The sequence below is a fragment of the Calonectris borealis genome, chromosome 20 (assembly GCF_964195595.1).
Source record: "Calonectris borealis chromosome 20, bCalBor7.hap1.2, whole genome shotgun sequence".
NCBI lineage: Eukaryota > Metazoa > Chordata > Aves > Procellariiformes > Procellariidae > Calonectris > Calonectris borealis.
The window spans coordinates 12,774,546-12,794,553 of NC_134331.1; the positions used below are offsets into that span (position 1 = coordinate 12,774,546).

The 20,008-nt window shown below is 42.7% G+C and overlaps 1 protein-coding gene across 5 annotated transcripts; it reads left to right on the forward strand.

Annotated features, from left to right (window-relative positions):
• Positions 1-2,183: 2,183 nt before the first annotated feature.
• LOC142091058 (uncharacterized) lies at positions 2,184-18,642 on the forward strand. Of its 5 annotated transcripts, XR_012676693.1 has the most exons (8): positions 2,184-2,464; positions 8,060-8,213; positions 9,055-9,366; positions 10,854-12,211; positions 13,700-13,855; positions 15,039-15,161; positions 16,129-16,161; positions 16,644-18,642. XR_012676693.1 is itself a non-coding variant. In XM_075169833.1 (5 exons), the coding sequence occupies exons 1-5, from the start codon at positions 11,908-11,910 to the stop codon at positions 16,667-16,669; spliced, it is 642 nt and encodes a 213-aa protein (XP_075025934.1). In that variant the 5' UTR covers positions 11,826-11,907; the 3' UTR covers positions 16,670-18,642. The 5 variants fall into 5 exon arrangements, 4 of the variants coding, with proteins under 4 accessions (XP_075025934.1, XP_075025932.1, XP_075025935.1 ...); XM_075169833.1 differs by lacking the exons at positions 2,184-2,464; positions 8,060-8,213; positions 9,055-9,366 and having other exon boundaries at positions 11,826-12,211; XM_075169831.1 differs by lacking the exons at positions 2,184-2,464; positions 8,060-8,213; positions 9,055-9,366 and having other exon boundaries at positions 11,826-12,211; positions 17,261-18,642.
• Positions 18,643-20,008: the final 1,366 nt, after the last annotated feature.

A 20,008-nucleotide genomic window follows, 5' to 3' on the forward strand; every position in this document is an offset into this window, starting at 1 on the left:
CACCTCTCATCCCTTGCTTCTCATCTCTAATTTGTGGTGTATTGCTTACTTTATTGATTTATTTTCACAGGTACATTAAAAAAATCTCTTGGTTTATGGTTAGTTCTCAGAATGCTTGTTTCAATGTTATTATGGATGAAGCTTGTTGGGTCTTTATTCTACATTGGAGTTCTTTGTTTTGCTGATTGGGATTGCGTGATTTAAAGATGCTGGATGGACAGTCTTCATGTACGAGTGTATCATCGTCTTCCCTCCTTTTCTCCTGTCTGTGATACAGTCCCTCAGAAGACTGAATGTAAATCTGAATAGAAAATTGTTCGAAGCCTACGAGGGTAGAACAACTGTACCCCTTCCTGGAGTTAACTGTGGAGGACACTGTCATATTTCACCTTATTTCTCTTTGGAAAGACTTTGGCAGCAGAGGCGTAGGGATTACATTGGAGTCAGTGTCTTTTGACTTCTCCACTACACAGCAAATCTTATTTACTGGTCTGTTCACAGCTTTTGAGTAAGTTTATTGCATATTCAATGGCATATTTAGCCATCCATCTCTGAGTAATTTGAATACTGAAATCCTCCTTTTTTCCCCTCAAAAAAATCCCCCCTATGTACTCACACTTTCCTCCCATCTTTAAAATGTCTGAGAAAGAACAACATGTTTTGCCAAGTGTCTTGGCACATACTGTAAAGCATCATGAACAGGCTTGGTGTAAATGCTTGTCATGTCAGAAAGGGAAAGGCTTTACGGAAAACCTGAATCGAGCCTGTGCAGACACAAAATGTGAGAAGTGAGGTAGACGCATCCCTGTCAAAGGAAAACTACGAAAATGAATCGGATGAGAGGAAGTCTGGGCAAGGTACTTGTCCTGAAATTTGAGAGCAGGTAGGTGAAAGGGAACATGGAAAGGAAATCTTGCAGCTGCCATGATAAAGCTGCTTTGAGGATGCTCTTGTGTAGGATCTGTGCTGAGCCTTAGTCAGCTGGGACCTGCCTTTGCCTTTTCCTGAGCCTGATTAGTGGAGGATGTGCTCCCAGCTGCAGCCTCCAAGCAGGCAGTGTGGGGGCAGAGAATGTTCCCTCTCCTCGCCCTCCTCTTCATTGGAAATAAGGTAATCCCTACTGAGCGTACAGATGTCTTCCAGCATTGCAAAAAAAGACCCCGCCAACCGTAAATAGGAAGACAGGCAACAAATGGCTGTGGCTAGCTTCAGATAGTGTTGTTTTTTAATCCTGTTTTCTTTTAGTATGTGTGAATTTGGCAGTCTGGACTATTTGTGAATGGCACAAACGTTTGTTTTTAACATAAGCTCGCTGTGAAGTCACTGTTAAACAGACTATGCTGAGAGCCAGGGTGGCAGCTGTAAGAAAAAATGGCAGTCCCGGGACCTACTGAGAGAGTGGCTGCATCACCTTGCGTTTCATTCCTGGAAACCGATGCATACTTGACTAGCTGTTGTCAATATTTAACTTCTCCAGGGACCTAGAAGCCTTGTACACATGTTGGAGGTGACCCTTCCAGGCCAGCGCGGGAAGGGTACGAGATAAGGGAACTAAGGAAGGCACTGTTTAAAGCAGGCTCCCACCAGCCCTATTGGTCCCTGCTGAGAAGATAAGCTGAAGCCCAGGAGACCACAGAGTGTGTGAAATACTGCAGAACTGGTCCCTGAAGCCTTCATTCCAAGCTCAGAGCTAATAAATAACACTCTATTAAAGAGCGAATGTAAAAGTGGCCCATTGAAAAACGAATACCTGTAGCATTAATCTCAAAGTGCTTTGCCGAGGCCAAAGAGCTTTGCTTTACCTGAGTTGCAAGGAGTCTGGGAATTAGAGAGGTTTCTTTGATTTACCGTGGGCTGTGCAGACTCTCTGCCCCCCCTCTGGTCCCGACTGCTCATGGCAGGTTTTGTGATGGGCTTCAGTCGAACAGTCAAACAGCCGAAGCGCTGCTGAAGCATTCATGTTTTGGCAGGGTAACTTTCAACGCTGATCCCTGCCAGGGATTAAGCTGAGCTCAGCTCCCCTGTGCTGGGACCCCTGGCATGGCAAGGTAGTAGCAGACCCAGGAGCAGATCTCAAATCCAGTCCATTCACATCACTGTTGCAATACATGAGAGACAGATTTACTACCCATAAGCAGGTTCTTGGGAGGTTTTCTGGGGGTGTGTGATTTTTTTTTTTCCATGCTTTCCAGCTGCAGAGTCCCATGCAGCCGTGCGGACTTGTTTGCATTGCTCAGTGACACTGCTGCTCTGTGCTCCATAAGAAGTGAAAGTGAAAATCCAGTTGCTTTTTAAAGAAGCGAGAAGCCGGTGGTGTGCCTTTTTCTCTGGGATCCAAGTGGCTTCTGCATCTCCTGTGCAGGGCTCTGGAAGAGGAGCTGAATGAACCAGGAGCTGGAAAGGCTGCTCGGGCACATGAAGGGAAGAGGCACAAAGGCTTCCTCGGATGCAAACAACTTTTGAGGTACTCACACTGTTGTCTTCTTTAAGGGGTCCTGTCTTATAGCCAGTCTTTTCTCTTATAAATTGTTGCTGTTTCCTCTTTTAGAAACAGGCACTAAAAAAGTCTGTGGCAGAAGGGAGATGATCAGCGTGTTTCACTTTTTCTTCATAAGGAAGAACGTGTATTACTTGTGTGCATGATCTTGCTAAATAAATAACACTGTTTTTACAGTCCTGACTTCCAACTTTCATGCAGTTCTGTGCTGCTTTCACATTGCTTGTGTGAATGCAAAACCCCAACAGCTTCATTAAGTGCTGCACTTTTATGTAAGTGTGAGTGACCACAGCAGTAATAGAATAAACCTATTGGAGCATTTTCATCTTCATGTATTTCCCAAGTGTAATTTTTCCCACATCCAATAACCTCCTTTTTTTTTTTTCTCACAGCTCCTTAGCATGTTTTGTTAATATCTCCTTTTCCAAAATTGCCATTCTGTCATATTTGTAAATAAAGGATAATTTGCCAGGAAGGTTACAGTAGAAGTCTTTGCAACTCTCTTCCTTTTCAGTGAGAAGCTGCCACCCAAGCTGGAGCTGATTGTGCCTTGTTTTCCCTGTGGCTACTGCTCTGCGCCAGAAGGGACCTATGGGGACCCTGGTGGCAGAACAAAACAAAACAGAGAACCAAAACAGAAAGCGTCTGTCAGGAAGGATATTGGTTTTAAAAGAAAAGAAATTAAGCCTGTGAAACAGTTAATTCTACTTGCCTTAATGTGCTGCAAGCAGAAAATAAAATGTTAGTAGTGTTTTCTAATGGTTACTGTGGAAAATTTTTTGCTGGGAAGCCGTGAGCTTTAGTCTCAGGATTTTTGCAGAGATTTCTCAGCTCAAGCAGTGTCCTGCTGATTGCTTTCTGCACTGGCTTTTTGGAACTGTGGAAACAAACTGCATAGGCTCTCTCTGGAAATAGCTGTTTTATCTCTTCCCATGATTTTTTTTTTTTTTTTTTAATTGCAAAAGCTTGTTGAGAGTAGTATTCAGCAGATCAGCAAGGTGAAACCAGTACTGAAAGTAATACAAAAATTAGGTCTTATGTAAATTCTAATCTTTTTCTAGGAAAAATCTTAAAGTGGAAAATAAAGTCTGTAGGATCTTCTGATGTTCTTTGGGTTTTATTTTGTTGCTTCCTTACCTTATTCAATAGTATTATTTTCTTCAAACTGTTTGAAACTTAAGTCCTCTCCGTGGGATACTTAGCGTACCAGATAAGTCTTTTCTGAAAATGTATTGCATTATTCCACCAAGGCAGTTCTGCCTGACCGTATAAGCCATGTACTAAAATGCTCATAAAGCTGTAGACCCCAGGGTGTGTGGGTGGCAGAAGAGAAGGGGCAGGGGAATGCAGCGTTTGCTGTTGGAGCACGGCACTGGATCTCGTGGGTACATGACTGCGCTTCGCGGTCGGTTGGAGAGGGAAGCACATCTAAACCCCGGGGCAGCAGCCCTGCTCCGCCATCTCCTCTGGCCGGGGCTTTGGGTCGCCCCCGCCGCAGCTCTGCGCTTGTCACCTGGGGGTCCCCGCTGAAGTGGCAGCCTCATGACTGGAAAGGCAGCGAGCTGGTTTAACTTGTGCTGGGGTAGGAAAATGCAGGTGTCTGACCAGAATATTCCAGGTCGTTAGCTTTTAACTTTGAGAGAGGACCTTTCCTTGGTGGAAACAATGCTGTTGCGTTAACGACTGACTTTCTTTCTTGTCTTGGTAAACATTGGAGTTGTTTATTGTGTTGTGTTTATGAAGTTACGGGAGAAGGAAAAGCAGGAGAGTTTCAGGTAGTGATTTTTACTCAAATAGATCCTTTCAAAAACAAAACCAAAAGACCTTGTTAGGGCTCTACAACTTTCTGTTTCTGGTTAAATCCACTTCCTCCTGCCAAGCTGGCTTGTTGCTGGGGTCAGGTCTGACCTGGGGAAAAGCTCGTCAGCTGGGTGTGAATGATTAGAGTTTGGTGAGGAGCTCCAGGCCCTTGCAGTTGTTACTTTACTTATCTACTGCTTGCAGCTGATCCACTCTCAGGGTCTGGCGTTGCTTCATTACAGCTGTGTAGACAACTTCAGTAGCTTTGAAAGGGAAGGTTTGTATTACCTTGAAAAGAAAGGCAGCAGGCAAAAAACTTGATGAAAAATATTTTCTACCCAAAGAGCATGTTTCATTTTAGATTTGAGTGTTTTATTGTTAAAGTAAGTTTAAAACTGATGGCAGGAGGTGGCCAGGACAGCTGAAGACTCTCAGAAACCTGCCAAAAAAGACCAGTGGGAGGGGGCAGAGATTTGGTGGACGGTGTTCTGGCTTTTGAAAATGAAGAAAAGAGGGGGAGTAGGACGGAATGTCACCAGAGAGAAGAGGAAGGGAGATGTCCTTTGAACAGAATGAGAGGAGAGGCAAGGATGAGGCAAAAAGACCACAAAAAGAGAATAGAAAGTGGAATGCATGAGGACAGAAGATACAGATCTCAGGCTGAAAACTAGGAAAAAACTGGGGAAAAAAACCCGCTTATTGTCCTTAACCTCTGGACAAATAACTCTGCCCAATGTGCTGCAGCTGCTCTGTGAGGGCTGCATCAGGCTGGCGAACATGCTCCAGGGAGGACGAGGTCGTCCAATACTCTGGAGGTATTTAGAAGACGTGTAGACGTGGCGCTTAGGGACATGGTTTAGTGGTGGACTTGGCAGTGTAGGTTAACGGTTGGACTCAATGATCTTAATGATTCTATGATTTAATGATTCTCAGGTTGATGACAGTCCCTTGGCACTCTGCTCGCCCACAGGGGAGTGGGGGACACGCATTTTTAACTAACTGGTGCTTTGCAAAGCAAGAAACAGGATAAAGTGAGTAACGTGTGAAATGGTGCTGATTGATCTGGTTTGGATTTGGATTTTTTTTTTTTTTTCCAAAAAGATACATCTAAAAATAGTTCCTGTGTGTGGTGGTGCATTTCCATCCCCTCCCCGCTTCTCCTGGGCCGCTCTATGATCTCAGGAACTCCCGTTAAGCCTTGGCCTTTGTGTAATGAGTTGGGCGGTGAAGCGTCCCTTGACCGTACCAGGAACTCTTGCATGGCTGAGGGGGGGAACAGCACTGACCGTACCAGAACTCCTGCTGCCTGGCCCAGGTGGAGAACGAGAGCGGGGACAATTCATCACCCCCTGACACCGGGTCGTAACTCGAGTGGAACGGTGCCATTGTTACTGAAATCTTGAGAATTTCAGTAACTGCCACCTTGGACTGTGGCCAGGGTGGGAGTTTACGGATGACTAAAGCCAGTCATCTGGCAGACCTACGAACAGTGGTCCTGAGTGAGACCCTCTGAGCTCTCCTGGACCGCAGGGGCTGCGCCCAGCAGCTCCCTCCGAGCGGGACGCCTCTCAGAGCTCAAACTCCTGAGTTTGCGATATTCGGAGGTCTGTCGCCGACTGACGACAGGACCTGGGCTAAAACACTCCGAGGCTCAGCCCCTGGCACGTTGAGAAACCTCGAGACATTTGACTTGAATATTTCACTGGACTCGAGGGGAATTTTTAGTAGGTATACCTTTTGTACATTTATATATATTTCTCTGTGTGTGTGAGAGAGAATTGATTTAGATAACCGATAGCAAGCGTAATCTGTAATTAAGTCACTGTTGTGATTGTAGTAAATTCTATTAACTCACTTTGTAAATGTTAAATTAGTCAACAATTAAGTGCCGCTAAAATCTTGTGATCCACCTTAAAATTAATAATAAAAGAATAAATCTTAGACTGCTGCTAGTCACGTATAATCCCTTAGACATAAACCGTTGACCAAGTCTGGGACTAGGAGTGGATCCAGCCACACCTAAGCTCCATCAGGAGTTTAGAAAGCAAGGGGGTCTTCTCTGATTCTTGTGAGTCTCCTTGCCCTTTTTTATTAGACATAAACCATTGTCCAAGTCTGAGACTAAGATTCGACCTAGCTGCACCTAAGCTCCACCAGGAGTTTAAAAGCCAGGGGGTCTTCTCTGAACCTCATGGCTCAACAGGAGGGTCTCCCTTACCCCTTTTTCAGCCTCAGTCTCTATATAAATCATTCTAGATCAATTTGATTTTTCCTTTATATGCTTCATCCACGTAGTAAGTGATAGAGTGAACGTTGCCCTCGAACTCTGTTAAGTTGCACTTTTATAAATTTCTGTTAAAATCACTTTTTGCCAATACCTTTGACGGTGATTCTTTAAGTGGCCTGTAAACCACTCATTCACGACAGTATGAAAGAGGATGAGAAAAGATGCTGAGCTTATTTGATGCTCTGAGTGTTGTTACTACTTGGTGGGGCAAGAAGAAATTCTTGCAAGATTGTATAAGTGGGAAGGAGCACTGTGCCTAAAATGGAAGAATTGGTCCCTCGTGTGGTGTGAAGTGGAAGTGGACGGATCACACCTTTGTGGGTGCGTGCCGAGCAGTGCCAGCACCTCGGCTCGGTCCAGCGTCTCCTGGGCTTGGGCCCTGCGTGGGGGTGTCGAGAGCTTGGGGTGCTGCCACGGGGTCCCAGATTTTATTCCACAGGAAATTTTGCGGACGGTCTCAAGGATTGCCTCGGGCGCCTGCCGGCAGCTGGAAAGGGCTCGTTTTGTGGGTGGCGTTCCTCCTGTCTCGTCTGTTTCTGGGAATTGGGGTGGGACTCTCCGCAGCTCTAGACTAGCACAGGTCACGAGAGAGAAGCAGTTACTAACTTCTGCTGAAGAATTAATACATAATTAGGAATTAATGCATAACTAATTTGGAAACTTCCCCCAGGTACTTTTCAGCTAGTGACACACCAAGAAAAGTTGTTTTAATGAAAGCTTCTAATGAAAAGCTCCTAGGGGCAAAGCAGTTTGTGTTTTCCAGAGCTAGGCTAGTGAGGAAAGTTAGGTGAATTTTCCAGTTGTTTTTTTTTTTTCCTTTGGAAAGTGAAACTTCTGTTTTACTAAAACATATTTCACAAATTCATGACAGTTTCATTGAAATGATTAAGGATGAATTTCTGACTAAATCGAAGACGTTTTTTGAAAAGAAATACTAAGTTTTTGTTTGTTTGTTCCTTTAATTTGAACAGCTATTTCCCATCAGCTTTTCTAAATTAAAATTAAAATGCAATTTGACAATAAATATTTCATCTTAGGTCAAGCAAAACATTCATTCAGCACAAAACATCTTTCTTGTCTAATTTTTTGTGTGTTTTGGAAGTGACAGCAAGTCAAGACGTTATTTGTTGCATGTACTACTGAGTGACGTGCGCAGGGCCACTGCCTTGAGGAGCCTGGAGGACCTGGGGATGGAGCCTCCTGCCCAGCAGGCTCAGGAGGGATTTCCCTTTCCTTGCATGTGTCTTCTACTGCCGTGGTTGACCCAGAGATGGAAAGTGGTGCGAGTTTGGCGTTTGCAAAAGCCATCTCAGGGTGCAGCAGGAGCTGAGCAGCACAAGCGTTTCTTTGCCTGTCTTCCAGCCATCTTGGCTAGAAGCAGCTTTACGCACTTGGCCTGGAAGTTTTCTTTTTGACTGGAGAAAGATAATAAGAAAGATAATGGGTGATAAACACTATATTTCATGTCCAAACAGGGAGGGAGGAGCCTGGTAAGCCTGCCCTGGATCGTGGAGGATCTAGGAGAGCATCCAACACTGCTGGAACTGAGCACCCAGGGCAGCCTGATGGACTCTCCCCACTTCACATGCTTATGTTTCCTGCTTCTGACCATTGCGGCTCCCCGTCCAGGTGAGCCTCCTTGTTTGATCTCAGCGCTTTTCACTGCACGTTAGTAGCTAAAGCTAAACTTTTTAACCATTATTAGAAAGCTCAGTTGTGTCCTCTTAAAACTAAGACCACAAAACCACTAAGGTAAGAAAAGAAATTAAGCAGGTGAAGGTTGATTCATTTGACCTGTCACAATCACCTAACTTGGGTGACTTTTTGGATCTGTCTGAAGTCCGATGAGGTGAGTCCTCTCTCAAAGGACTGGCTCTTTACCAGGAGAGTCTGAATGAGTAAAACCCCTTCGTCAGCTCTTAGCACCCCGCGCCAGCATACTTCAGCACTTCAGCCAGGCTGCTGGTGCGTTTTGGCTTGGCTGTAGAACTGTTGCCTACAGGAATACTGAACTGAATCAGTGGCAGTGACCTGGGACACTGCATCCTGAGTCTGGCAGCTCAGCTGTGAACTTCATTTGTCCTGGGATCTGGATGTCTGCCCGAGATACACCTGATAGGATTGTGCCCAGGAATTTTGGAAGGACAGAAAATAAGAACGGATGATTCATCTGAGCCTGTCTGGGCAGAGGCCCTCTTAGCTCAACAAGAGAAATGTCTTTCAACTCACTTCCCAAGCTGCCAGCTTCCTAGTTCAAACCCCAGTGGCAGCAGTGGTGGAATTATATTGTGTTTCTACCCCAAAATTATTTTAGGCACTGGGCCCAGTACCATATAAACATTGCCTATTGGCAGACAATGTCTCCTAAGCCACGACTGGGTTTGTCCACCAAAACTCATCCCATTCTCTAACACTAAAAGACTGGGGAGAAAACTGGTAGAAAATAATTTTTCATTGTTTTCTCATTTAGGTATTGCCATGCCCAGCGACAACCCAGCTGAGGGGACACAAGACTCTTCCTTTGACAAAACACATGTGACAGTCTACTACTGTAAAGACTGTGAGAGCAACATATGCAAATCACCCAATTACGAAGACTTTGTAAAAATTGGTGAAACACAAAATGAGACATTTTTGAGTAAAACAATTCAGTTGGTGACCTATGAAACACACATCACTATGTGCTTTCAGCAAGAAAATACTTTTCCTGAAGGAATTTATGCCATCGTCTGGGAGAAAGCGATGGGAATAGGAGAATCCTGCGGCAGCCCGGATTCTGGAGGTATGCTCTACTGGGAGCCTGGCTATCAACATACATAAAATATATTTCTGGTTATGAAACTGAACTTTTATATATTTGGGCAGACAGTGAGGTTAACGAGTAAAGTAACTTGTCAAAATAAGTTTCCTTTGTGAAAAAAGTCATTAAGGCATTCACAAAAATAAATTAAATTATCTCTGGTCAAACACTGCTTAAAACTACACTAGTAGGTACTCAGATAAATTCATGTTACCCTGATTTATAAAGACACTTTTTTTTTTTTGGCAACAGCAATTCTCATGGTCAAAATCTATGCCAGCTTGCAATGTATGAATCCCATCTACTTCAGTCAGTACACACTGAAATCCAGGTCTAGCCTAAAGAGCCATTCTGTGTTGCTCTTCTGTACAATTCAGTAAATCACCAGGAGGTACCCTTCCAGCTGTCTCATAAAACTGTCAAATTCAGAGATAAAAATGCCTGTCAGTACATGTAGCAAATGGCTCCAAGAGGGCAAAACTTCATGGTGGATCAGGTTGCACAGGTGTAATTTAGCTGAACTCCATCCAAGTCAATGACATTTCACTAGTTAACATCCGAGTGAATATATATATATTTGGCTTTGCCCTCCTGGCTGTAGATGATTCTCTGAATGTAGCTTTCACCACCTCCCTTGTTAGACTTAGAGCATCCTTTCTAATCTTATTGCTAACAGAAGACAACAAGAAAAAATTCCTAACCTGCATATGCTTTTGTTCAGTCTAACAATTCCTCGTGTATTTAATTTCTGACCACTGTAAACCCTTTCTCTCCTGGATCTATGCTTGCCACTGCAAAGTATCTACATGCTGTTGCCACTGTGTAAAGCTTGGATGATACTAAAACATCCATAGTGAAAACTGGACATTGCTGTAGACATAGTTGCCTGTATCCCTTGAGAGGTGGATGCGCTGAGGGCGGGATGTGTAGGTAGGAAGGAGTTTTCAAGATAATGGTTTTTACATTTCCCACCTCTTAGAAGAGGAATAAGTTATACAATGGCACAGTGGCATGCAGGCTAGGTGGGAGATGCACTCTGGGGTCTCAGACTTATACAGTGGCTGGTCTTGCTTCTTTGGTTCCTGTGGGTAAATAGAAGGTGCAAAATTTTGTCACAATTATTATTTCAATAGAATTTAAATGCAAAAAGATAATGATAAGCTCTTTATATGTTAAATGTTTTGGTGTTCTCAGTTACATGTGAAAACTTTTTTGCCATCTTCAAATTTGAATATTTCCATTATTGGTTCATAAAACAGTTCATCAGCTTTAGTGAGAAGAAAATCTAAGTGATGACTGGTTGATTTGAACAGTTGGTGCATTAAATATGATTGTAGCGATCTCCAATTTTTTGTGGTACATGAAGGATCCACTTTTTTAACCTATTAACCTCTTTAACCTTTTTAACCCTTGATTGAAGATCTTAGAATTGATCCATATTTATAATTAAAACTTCTTTTATCTTTCAGCTTCCTCAGAAAATGTGAGGGGTAACATCATTAAAATTTGCTGTGAAGCAGAGACAGACCTCTCGGTGCCCAACCCTGCCCTGAAGTGCTACACCAAAACGTCAGATGAGAAAACCAGAAAATCAACAGCTGACATCGCCGATGAGGGAGAGCCAGGTTAACCTCTTCACGTGTTTGCCCTTTGCTTTGAAAGAGTTTTGCCCAAACAGCTTGATGTGAACAGAGTTTTACATGGAGGGAGGGTGGATGTACTGTGCATTCATACCTTGGACCCACACGTGCTGTAGCCATCCAAACTTGGAGACTTTCCCCTAGCCCGTGTAGGTGCTAGGAAATATATATCCATAGGTATAGATTTCTGTAGCTGTAGCTATATAGCTACAATACAGGGATGCTGAGGAAAGGTGGTATGTGATGGGTGTGCAACAAGTTTCCAAGAATTCCAATTACCAGTAAGTGACAAATGAGACTTTACCTCCAGACTAAGAGGACATTTGTCACACACGGTTACTTTTATATCCAAATTTCTTTCACTGTAGAAATCCTTGTCGTCTTCCTTAGGTTATGGACAAACAGGGCTTCTTTGCTTGAGACAAGTAAACACTATTTATCCTTTTCTGGGGAAAGTCCTTGGTTAGCGGTATGGCTCTTCGCTTTTTGCTGTGTTGTTTGGGTCTTTTTGTTTGGGGATTTTTTTTTTGGTAATTTTCGAATGCGTGCTGGATGATTCTATTATTTCTCTTCCAAATTAGACAAGTATTAAAATAACCTTTCTAGATATTTATATGTTTGAATTCCTGTGCATTGAGGTCTTTAAAAAATGGTCAAAGTGGATTTCCTTAGTGGCCTTTGAACCCATCATTAAGGATGTATTATTAAAATTATTTTAGGGACTGGGCCCAGTACCATATAAACATTGCCTATTGGCAGACAATGTCTCCTAAGCCACGACTGGGTTTGTCCACCAAAACTCATCCCATTCTCTAACACTAAAAGACTGGGGAGAAAACTGGTAGAAAATAATTTTTCATTGTTTTCTCATTTAGGTATTGCCATGCCCAGCGACAACCCAGCTGAGGGGACACAAGACTCTTCCTTTGACAAAACACATGTGACAGTCTACTACTGTAAAGACTGTGAGAGCAACATATGCAAATCACCCAATTACGAAGACTTTGTAAAAATTGGTGAAACACAAAATGAGACATTTTTGAGTAAAACAATTCAGTTGGTGACCTATGAAACACACATCACTATGTGCTTTCAGCAAGAAAATACTTTTCCTGAAGGAATTTATGCCATCGTCTGGGAGAAAGCGATGGGAATAGGAGAATCCTGCGGCAGCCCGGATTCTGGAGGTATGCTCTACTGGGAGCCTGGCTATCAACATACATAAAATATATTTCTGGTTATGAAACTGAACTTTTATATATTTGGGCAGACAGTGAGGTTAACGAGTAAAGTAACTTGTCAAAATAAGTTTCCTTTGTGAAAAAAGTCATTAAGGCATTCACAAAAATAAATTAAATTATCTCTGGTCAAACACTGCTTAAAACTACACTAGTAGGTACTCAGATAAATTCATGTTACCCTGATTTATAAAGACACTTTTTTTTTTTTTGGCAACAGCAATTCTCATGGTCAAAATCTATGCCAGCTTGCAATGTATGAATCCCATCTACTTCAGTCAGTACACACTGAAATCCAGGTCTAGCCTAAAGAGCCATTCTGTGTTGCTCTTCTGTACAATTCAGTAAATCACCAGGAGGTACCCTTCCAGCTGTCTCATAAAACTGTCAAATTCAGAGATAAAAATGCCTGTCAGTACATGTAGCAAATGGCTCCAAGAGAGCAAAACTTCATGGTGGACCAGGTTGCACAGGTGTAATTTAGCTGAACTCCATCCAAGTCAATGACATTTCACTAGTTAACATCCGAGTGAATATATATATATTTGGCTTTGCCCTCCTGGCTGTAGATGATTCTCTGAATGTAGCTTTCACCACCTCCCTTGTTAGACTTAGAGCATCCTTTCTAATCTTATTGCTAACAGAAGACAACAAGAAAAAATTCCTAACCTGCATATGCTTTTGTTCAGTCTAACAATTCCTCGTGTATTTAATTTCTGACCACTGTAAACCCTTTCTCTCCTGGATCTATGCTTGCCACTGCAAAGTATCTACATGCTGTTGCCACTGTGTAAAGCTTGGATGATACTAAAACATCCATAGTGAAAACTGGACATTGCTGTAGACATAGTTGCCTGTATCCCTTGAGAGGTGGATGCGCTGAGGGCGGGATGTGTAGGTAGGAAGGAGTTTTCAAGATAATGGTTTTTACGTTTCCCACCTCTTAGAAGAGGAATAAGTTATACAATGGCACAGTGGCATGCAGGCTAGGTGGGAGATGCACTCTGGGGTCTCAGACTTATACAGTGGCTGGTCTTGCTTCTTTGGTTCCTGTGGGTAAATAGAAGGTGCAAAATTTTGTCACAATTATTATTTCAATAGAATTTAAATGCAAAAAGATAATGATAAGCTCTTTATATGTTAAATGTTTTGGTGTTCTCAGTTACATGTGAAAACTTTTTTGCCATCTTCAAATTTGAATATTTCCATTATTGGTTCATAAAACAGTTCATCAGCTTTAGTGAGAAGAAAATCTAAGTGATGACTGGTTGATTTGAACAGTTGGTGCATTAAATATGATTGTAGCGATCTCCAATTTTTTGTGGTACATGAAGGATCCACTTTTTTAACCTATTAACCTCTTTAACCTTTTTAACCCTTGATTGAAGATCTTAGAATTGATCCATATTTATAATTAAAACTTCTTTTATCTTTCAGCTTCCTCAGAAAATGTGAGGGGTAACATCATTAAAATTTGCTGTGAAGCAGAGACAGACCTCTCGGTGCCCAACCCTGCCCTGAAGTGCTACACCAAAACGTCAGATGAGAAAACCAGAAAATCAACAGCCGACATCGCCGATGAGGGAGAGCCAGGTTAACCTCTTCACGTGTTTGCCCTTTGCTTTGAAAGAGTTTTGCCCAAACAGCTTGATGTGAACAGAGTTTTACATGGAGGGAGGGTGGATGTACTGTGCATTCATACCTTGGACCCACACGTGCTGTAGCCATCCAAACTTGGAGACTTTCCCCTAGCCCGTGTAGGTGCTAGGAAATATATATCCATAGGTATAGATTTCTGTAGCTGTAGCTATATAGCTACAATACAGGGATGCTGAGGAAAGGTGGTATGTGATGGGTGTGCAACAAGTTTCCAAGAATTCCAATTACCAGTAAGTGACAAATGAGACTTTACCTCCAGACTAAGAGGACATTTGTCACACACGGTTACTTTTATATCCAAATTTCTTTCACTGTAGAAATCCTTGTCGTCTTCCTAAGGTTATGGACAAACAGGGCTTCTTTGCTTGAGACAAGTAAACACTATTTATCCTTTTCTGGGGAAAGTCCTTGGTTAGCGGTATGGCTCTTCGCTTTTTGCTGTGTTGTTTGGGTCTTTTTGTTTGGGGATTTTTTTTTTGGTAATTTTCGAATGCGTGCTGGATGATTCTATTATTTCTCTTCCAAATTAGACAAGTATTAAAATAACCTTTCTAGATATTTATATGTTTGAATTCCTGTGCATTGAGGTCTTTAAAAAATGGTCAAAGTGGATTTCCTTAGTGGCCTTTGAACCCATCATTAAGGATGTATTACCTAGCTGAATGTCTTCCAGCTTTTATTCTTCCAGCTTTTATTTTCTACTTATTGCATGTCTTGTGTTAGCAGAAAAACTGGCTAAAAATAGTAAGAGCACTAAAAGACTTCACAGAGCTATTGACCTTCTTCCATTTTCAGGATACAAGGTCTCGCACCTCTTGTTTTTGGTTATTTCAGGTGAGAGAGATATTCAAAGGTATCTGTTGTGGTGGGGAGTCAAGGGTTAGCTTCAGACGTTGGTAGAGTAATTTTTTGGTTACAGGTATGTTCATTAAGATATCCTAAGCCAGAGGCTATTTGTTCTCTCGTGCATCAGTTCCTTCTCTCATTATCAGCTTTTGTGGGGTACATTGCAGAAGCACCAGGCCCAATTCTTTCTGGCTGGTGCTTATGAGGCAGGCTCATTTCTTGGCACACCTCTTTGATTCACTTGGACTCTTTATTTTCTTCTACTCTGCAGGTAATCCTCAATTTTCAATTGGCGAAAAGAGCAGCATTGGCGTCATCACCCCAGTACTGATTCTTGCGGTTTGTGCAATTGCACTGGCAATGTGCTGTGTTCGACAGAAACGAAATGATCGAGGTACAGTCTGACAAAATGTTATGTTTCCTATGGGTAACGTGCCTTACAGGCTGCGCTGGTAGTGGAAAAAGCATACAGGGCTATCTTTCTGGATTTCATTTCCATAACATTGTTTATGAGGTTGCTAAATGATACTCACTGTGAAGGGGAGGCTGGGCTAACAGCTGGTATGAACTCCACCTCTGCATTTGGTGCCATGGCATAGTCCCCAGTCAGCTGGTTTTATTATGAAAAATAAGCACAGAATGAATTTCCTCACTGCTGCAGTAACACAGCCAAGCGATTGCGCTGCTCAGCCTTCCCTCAGTGGGATCCAGTTCCTTGGAGTAGTCTCAGACTGCAGCATTGCTGTGCAGCTTCCCCTGCAGAGACATATCCCAGCCCAGGAGGCTGCTGAACACCCAGACGTGGGCTGACGGGTCCCTTAGGTGAATGGGTCCCACTCAAACTCTGCCCACTAAAGAGCCAATTTTAATTTGGGACAGAATATTTTCCTAAATACGTCCAAGGGGGGAGTTTGTTTTGCAAACTAATATGCATGGAAAGGGCTGGGGTAGGCTCTATGGAGTAAATACGGAGTCATGTGAATAAAATCTTCTGGAAATATCTGCCTTCCTCGGTATCGCTCTCTGCTCTTCCCTCCTCCTTCACAACACAGAGACTGCGATATTCTTAAAGTGAGATAATATTAAATCACCTTACTTCAGAGATAGTTGTGCTACAACAGATTATAGAACTTGGGATGCAACTGTGCCGTCACATGGCAAAGTATCACACCTGCCATAGGTGGTGGGGATCTGGGGACAGAAGGCAAGGCCTGTGGGTCTGTTTGAGATGGATACCAGTGGGTTGCTCAGGAATTTCAGATAAATATAAATTGGGAGAAAACAACTGCAAGTCTGTTAGTTTTAATTCCTCTAAGTAAATCCTTGCTAATGCTGGTACTTTTTTGCTATTGTTTTCCTAGGACCTGTCATAGCGCTCCATCAGACTTTTAACGGTAAGATTTGACTTTTGGGGGTTTAATTATGGTAAACGATGAAATCACATTACTACAGTGGCAGGAGGGCATTCGGTGAAGGACTAAATGTGTTCACCAGGACCATGTTCAGTGGCTGCCCATTTCCTCCCTGCATCATCTGAGTCAATAGATTTTAGCCCCTACATGACTTTGCAGCGGGTCCAGCACTCACGCGTTGATCTCTTACACGCTTCTGCAGACACCCCTTGACCCTGACGTACAGCTTCCCCCCTAGATCCTGTAGCCAACTTGGTTCCAGGGTTTATGGGACCTTGTGTAATGCCAGAAGCTGAGACATCTCCTCTCAATTACTGAACTAGTCCATCCTTTAGAAACAAATGTTGGTTGTTTCTTTCTAAGAGTCTCAGAATTGAATTTCAAAGTCTGAACTTGTTTAAGGTTAACTTGTTGGTTAGAGGTTGGCTAAAGCCTAAGATTTTTATCTTGTGCTCCTTTTCTAGTGAATGGAGAGGGACAGCTGTCTTGAGCAGATGATTCATCTCACCTTAAAATGGTTTTAAGATGAAACACATGAATTACCTTGTGAAGGTGCCTATTTCTCTCTGGTGACTCTAAAGGAAGCCAATGGGAACAAGCTGAGATGTTCGAACATCTACAGCTAGATAAAACGCAAGGCTATCTGTGAAAAATATGAGTTGCACGAGTGCTTGCAAAAGCCGGTAAAGATAACACAACGCTAGTTTCACCGCAGTTGTTATATTAAGACACGTTAATAGATATATTGGTGTGATAGGTAAAAAACGTACCGCTAGCGGCTCTCCTGAGGTCCTGCCCCGTCGTGTAACGCTTGGTGATGTTTCAGGCCTGTCCGAGGGCCCCCCTAAGGCACAGGCTGACGGGCCACAGCGACCAGGGCAGGGCTTCAGCAGAGATGCCGTGAACTCGCTGGGCAATGAAGCTGCAATCCTTTTACCTTTCAGAGCAAGAGGTGGTCCAGTAGCAGATCGGACAGGGTAGCTGCCCTGAGGACTTCACACTCCAGATTTCCAAGTCTAAATATAGGCAATTAGATTATAATTCTCACTGAAATCAACCTGTGCCTTTGGTGTCCTCACAGATATTTTTCCTTCAATTCTTCAGCTGTTAGAAAAACCAAATGGGCTCCTGACATGCAAAAGCTTGCACCTATTTGAAAAACATCTACAAATGAGAAAACCAGGCCTCTATGCCAGCAGCGTACTCTTCAGTAATGACGTACAGCGTTCAGCTGAAGAAACGGATGATCATTTTATACAAGACCTCATGGTAGTTTTCACAAATGTACTTTCACCAAATCTATGCGTTCGCTGAGGACTCTGATTGCCGCAGTCGCCCAGCTCCAGGCCTTCGCGAGCACATGAGAAGCTCCCTCAATCCCCCATCCTCTCCTGGTGCTTTGCTGAGGACATTGCAAGATGTGCGGCTGGCTCAGCAGAACAGGTTTAGACCAGCTGAATTCTCAAATGTTTTTCATGATTAAAACTATCTGAAATTCTTCTATGATCAGGAAGGATGTGTTGAACCCTGAGGGCACATGCTCTCTGCACGTCTTCCATTTCGTAACGTAACAGTATGCCCATAGGTTTTTATATTTCTTTTTAACTCCCAGGTGGTCTCTAGATCCAAAAAAGCATTTTGTATAGGTGACTGGTTTGTTGAATTAGAGGGGTTTGGCCTTTTGAACAGACATTTGATTTTGCAGCCACCTGCAGGTTGAGGACATCTCCTCTGTGTGCTTGTTCCTGTGCAAGGGTGGACACGAGGGCTCTATCCAGCTCCCTTGGAAATGGCATTGGGTCATGGAGGCCATAGCCCCCTCCCAGGCTGAACAGAAGTATGATATCAATCTCCCTGACAAATTAGGTCATAATACTGGCAATTTTAGTGTAGGACACTTTCAGCAGTAACTCCAGTGGATAGGAAAGCATATTCACATACCCGCTCTGTTTCCTTATCAGAAAAGACTACAATATTTCTGCATCTGAAGACAGGTTTGGGTATGCTGCATGCAGACGGTACGTGATGAAAACTGCACTTCAGGGATCCCATTTGGTAGTTCACAGGCGGTGTGTCATCTTCCAATGGTTTATCATTCGAGCTTGATTTGAATAAATCCTCAAAAGTTCGCATTAGACCTAATCTAGTATCAGGCTTTTGAGCAAAAATCATCAGCAGCACAATTGGAAAAGCAGATCCATGAAACAGTATGAATACTTGCTGAATCATTTTTACATGGCTTAATTACTCATAAACCTATAGCTGAGTCTCCCAGCAGGAAATCTCAAAGGATGTAGGATGTTGTGTGACTCTTGAAATTTGGTACAATCAAACCTGAAGGGAAAAGTTCATAATGAAAGACAGCCAAAAATATGTTATTAATTAATTCTAGAAATACAGAAAAGCTTCTGTGCTTAAATTTGGCTCTTGTTGGCACAGGAGACTGGTGCTGTTATGGGTTGGTTTTTTTCCATCCCCAGTGTGGGCTTTACACTTATGCTGCTCTAAGATACCCTTTTAACTCAGCTTATGGCTTATTTGTTGGATTTTGTCTTTTAAATTTTAATGTGATGGAATGCAGTCAAGACTTCATGAAGAGATGGCAATCCCCAGCTACTCAAAGGCTTTTAGGTACTTACTGAGTATGTTGTTTTGACTGATCCAGTGGTGAAGTCTGTTATATCATGATGAATGTTACAGTATGTTTATTCAATGAGCCAAAGCTAAGGTTACCTGTAAAGAGTCCAGACTGTGCAAGGATTTAGAGATAGAAGGAAAAAGATTTTTCCTCTTTATACAGCACCTTAGCACAATTGCAGTTCCTGGTTTTTCCCAGAACAGGACTCTGTAAGCTTTCCACAGAGTAGAGCTGTGTCTAAAAGGAGTGAGGAGGAGGTTTGTTTGGGATAAAAGCCGTCTTTTTTGGAGGAAATAACATATCCCCATGCTATAGCCTGGGAAAGGAGCACTCAGATCAGGTATGGGCCTTTCACTTTCTGACCCCACTGCAGCTCTCACGGGTATTGCTTTTGGTTCTGTTTCCCTCTGCTGTAAGTCATTGCTGTGGGTGCCTTTGAGGAAGTGCCAAGTGTTCCAGCTTACGCAATCAAGCTGTATACTGTGCTTCTGGAGATTCCCAGTGATGTACACATTATTTTCCTGTACCTAGAAAAATACTGTCTTAAAATTGAAGGCCATGGTATTTCTTTTGTGTGGTCTTTTAATGAGAAAACCAAATGTGTCTATGTGTATATGTGGAAAAATCTGTGTGTGTATATATGGTGTTCAAATTGATGGCTGATACTGGGTGGTTTTGGTATAAACTCAGATTTTGAGTTCTTTGGGAAAGGGACAAAGTGATATTTGAGCACTCACATTGTATTAACTTGAGGGATTCAGGTTTAATGATGTGCAGATTTAATTTCTACTCTTCAACACCAGTTGGGGCCAGAGAGCTGGCCATGTTTTGAGAAGAAAGGTTATATGGACACCGCTGCCCAGTGACAGTTGCTTAGCTAAATTAGTCTCAAGACACAAGTCACAGACTGATCTTTATGTCTCACTCAAGCACACTTCCCTTTACATCTCTTATTTCTACTGATGATTATGCAGGGTGTGATATTCAGAGGCATCACTACCAACTGTTTCACTTTGCCCCTCCTGAGTTGTGTTGTGTTGGTAGACACCAATTATCCCACATCTCAGGAAAAACTGTTATAAATAGCTTTAAAGATCTACAGTGTTTGTTCTAAGCAACTGCATTTTGTTATTTTTGCAATATACAAATATAGGCAAATATTTGTTTATGAAAGAAAAAAATGACTAAAGA